The following is a 3,199-nucleotide window of genomic DNA, read 5'->3' as shown; positions in this document are numbered from 1 at the left end:
GGGGTCTGGGGACAGGGGGGGACAGTGGGGAGGGAATGGGCAGGGATGGGGGCGCTGGGAAGAGACACCGTGAGCAGCAGCGTGCGAGTAGGATTGGTGACACTGGGAGGCGGGCAGCACAGACAGCAGGGTGGGTATGAATGGGTAGGGCTGGGAGGAGCGGGGACAGTGGAAGGGGTACGCCAAGATGGGTGTGGGTAGGATGAGGGACCGGGGACATTGGCACAGGGAGGAGGGCACGGAGCAGATATGAGCTGGGGAGGGGCTGATCCAGCCCCGGGCAGCAAGCCCTGGCTGCCTGCAGGTGCAGCAGCACAGCCAGCTCCCCCCCGTGCTCTCAGCAGCCTCTGTCAGGTGAATTATTCATGCTGTACAACACCCCTGTGCTAAAAATTGCTGCTGTTCTCCCTGCCACGACCAAAACAAGCTCCTCAAAGTGCCCAGTACGTGTAGAGTCCACGATGCTCTTCGCCCCAGCGCAGCACTCGAGCTCCACCACGTCCCAGCTCCTTCTGGCTGGGGTTAAAAAACAAATAAATGCACCCTCAGCCCTGGCACAGATTTTTGGAGAGCACATTTGAAGTGGAAGGACCTGACAGTGTCATTGATGTGGTAGTTCTGGAGAAATTGGGTAGAGTCAGGGCTGGAAAGGCAGTGGGAAGGGCTGGGAAGCAGTCGGAGCCTGCCAGGAACCCGGCCGTGATGCAGGAGAGATGGTACCAAAAGGAGCAGAGAGCAGGGATTTGGGGGAAGGTTTTTCCTGCAGGCAGAGCTGGGAGGAGCGGGGACAGTGGAAGGGGTACGCCAAGATGGGTGTGGGTAGGATGAGGGAGACCGGGGACATCAGGATGGGTACAGGACGGCCTAGGGATGGCAGGGTTGGGCAGGGATCTGGGGGGAGAGGGAACTTAGGAGGGCCAGTGGGGAGCAGGGAGGCTGGGAAGGGCACAGGCGGGACCAGGAGGACACCAGTAGTGGGCTCACCTTGTTCTTGTGGTGCCACTCACGGCCGGGCAGCGGGGCCACTGGCACTGGCGCGGGACCTGCTGGCCGAGGGTGGGGAGCCCTTCTTTGTCCTCAACAGTGACGTGATCTGCGAGTTCCCCTTCGCGGCACTGGCCCACTTCCACCAGCGGCACGGCGGCGAGGGCTCGCTGGTGGTGACCCGCGTGGAGGAGCCGGCCAAGTACGGCGTGGTGGTGAGCGAGCCCAACACTGGCCGCATCTACCGCTTCGTGGAGAAGCCACGTGTCTTCGTGTCCAACAAGATCAATGCCGGGCTCTACATCTTCAGCCCGGGCATCCTGCAGCGCATCCAGGTAGGGTCCTGGGGGGACTGGGCCAGGCTGGGGGGGCTGGGGCCCCCCCTCAGCCCTGCGTCCTGTCCCCACAGCTGCGCCCCACCTCCATTGAGAAGGAGATCTTCCCGGCCATGGCGCAGGACGGGCAGCTCTATGCCATGGAGCTGCAGGGTAAGGCTCTATGCATGCTGCGGGCAGCACTGGGGTCTTGCCTGCACTGCTGCCCCTCTGCCAGGGGCTGTCACTGTGGCTCTATCCCCACAGGCTTCTGGATGGACATTGGGCAGCCCAAGGACTTCCTTACAGGCATGTGCATGTACCTGCAGGCACTGCGGGCTCAGCACCCTGAGAAGCTGCACTCGGGGCCTGGTGTTGTAGGGAACGTGCTGGTGGTAAGTGCTGGCCCCCAGCACACTGGCTCTGGGCTCGTGTCACAGGCTCACCGTGTCCTCTCACTGCTGTCCTCAAGCTGTGCCCTCGTGGCCCCACACTGGCCAAGTGGCGGGGCCATGCCAGGGACAATGCCAACAGCTCTAGCTGCCCTCCTGGCCCCAGCACAGCCCCTCTTCCTTCCAGGACCCTAGTGCCAAGATTGGGGCAAACTGTGTCATTGGCCCCAACGTGACGATCGGGGCTGGCGTGGTGGTGGAGGACGGGGTGCGCATCAAACGCTGCACCGTGCTGGAGGGGGCCCGCGTCCGCTCCCACTCCTGGCTGGAGTCCTGCATCGTGGGCTGGAGCTGCTCTGTGGGGCAGTGGGTGAGGATATGGGTGTCCACCCCTTGCAGGGGACTGGGGCTCGGCTCTTGCCCTCCCTTGTCCCCTTGTCCCACCTCCTGGCTTTGTGGCGGAAGGGATGGAGGGATGTGCCAGCAGGCAGGAGCAGGAGCATGACGAGGCCTCTCTGGGGCAGGTGCGCATGGAGAATGTGACAGTGCTGGGCGAGGACGTCATTGTCAACGACGAGCTCTACCTCAATGGGGCCAACGTGCTGCCACACAAGTCCATCACCGAGTCGGTGCCAGAGCCACGAATCATCATGTAGCAGCCCCTGGTGGGCCCTGCACTCCTGGTTCTGCTTGGATTAAATATTTACATTTCCATCTCTCCCTGAGCATCATCTGAGCATGGCCCCAAGTACTGGCTGGCCTGGCTTCCCCTCCACACGTCTCAGGGCACCACATAAGGAAGAATAATTTAATGCTGCATTTCATGAAGTCGGCCCCCAGCCAGGGGCAAGTTCACAGCCCAAACACCCAGCCCGGCCTCCTGGTCCCAGCAGAGCCGAGGCCTCGGGCTCCCCTCCCTGAGAATGGCCTGTGGGGCAGAGGCTGCCAGGGTGCTGGGCAAGGGGACACCAGCCCCAGTGCCTGGCTTCCCTGACCCACAGCACGTCCCATGCTGGGCCCTGGCCCTGCATGAGGGGAGAAGACAGTGTGTGTGCTGGGGGGTGGGGGGAAGCGCCCTGCGCAGCTAGGGGAGCCCGTGGTGCAGGGCTGGGCACTATGAGCTGGCTGGCTTGGTGAAGTCATCCACCCCTGTGATGGTGGCCTTGCAGAAGAAGCAGTCCTTGTTGTTCATGAGGTGCTGGTTGATGCAGGCTCTGGAACACGGGAAAAAAGAGTGTGAGCCCTTCCCCCCAAGCCATGGCATGGGGGTGCCTGGGGCTGGAGATCACCCCAGTGAGGGTCATGTCTGTGCACTACTCACTTGCACGACTTGTGGGAGCAGGGTCTGAAGATTGCGGAGATGGGGTGTGCATAGCAGATGGGGCACAGGTCCTCCTCGCTGGTGGGCTGTAGGGGGGCAGTCACCAGATTAGTGGCAGCAGCAAAAAGCCCATGTCCAAAGCCAGGCATGCTGCCCTGCATCAGGAGTGGGCTGGGGAGTGGAGAGGT

The 3,199-nt window shown here is 62.5% G+C and overlaps 1 protein-coding gene across 1 annotated transcript; it reads left to right on the top strand.

Moving 5' to 3' along the window:
- The first annotated feature begins 809 nt into the window (after positions 1–809).
- On the top strand, positions 810–2,406 carry GMPPB (GDP-mannose pyrophosphorylase B). Its single transcript, XM_009996950.1, has 6 exons — positions 810–852; positions 1,018–1,319; positions 1,394–1,472; positions 1,566–1,693; positions 1,878–2,060; positions 2,215–2,406. Exons 1-6 carry the CDS (start codon positions 810–812, stop codon positions 2,344–2,346), a joined length of 867 nt encoding a protein of 288 aa, XP_009995252.1. The 3' UTR covers positions 2,347–2,406.
- Positions 2,407–3,199: the final 793 nt, after the last annotated feature.

This window comes from Chaetura pelagica, unplaced genomic scaffold, assembly GCF_000747805.2.
Source record: "Chaetura pelagica isolate M959 unplaced genomic scaffold, ChaPel_1.0 scaffold24, whole genome shotgun sequence".
In the NCBI taxonomy this organism is placed as follows: Eukaryota; Metazoa; Chordata; class Aves; order Apodiformes; family Apodidae; genus Chaetura; species Chaetura pelagica.
Note: the sequence above shows the minus strand (reverse complement) of the source record. Positions and strands in the feature narration are given on the sequence as shown.

What these genes read in the sequence shown, in the direction of transcription:
- GMPPB (XM_009996950.1), top strand. Translation starts at nt 810, where the DNA reads ATGGGTGTGGGTAGGATGAGGGAGACCGGGGACATCAGGATGG. An exon ending in CTATGCCATGGAGCTGCAGG is followed by an intron (nt 1,473 to 1,565) that starts GTAAGGCTCTAT and finishes CTATCCCCACAG; the next exon opens with GCTTCTGGATGGACATTGGG. An exon ending in TTGTAGGGAACGTGCTGGTG is followed by an intron (nt 1,694 to 1,877) that starts GTAAGTGCTGGC and finishes TCTTCCTTCCAG; the next exon opens with GACCCTAGTGCCAAGATTGG.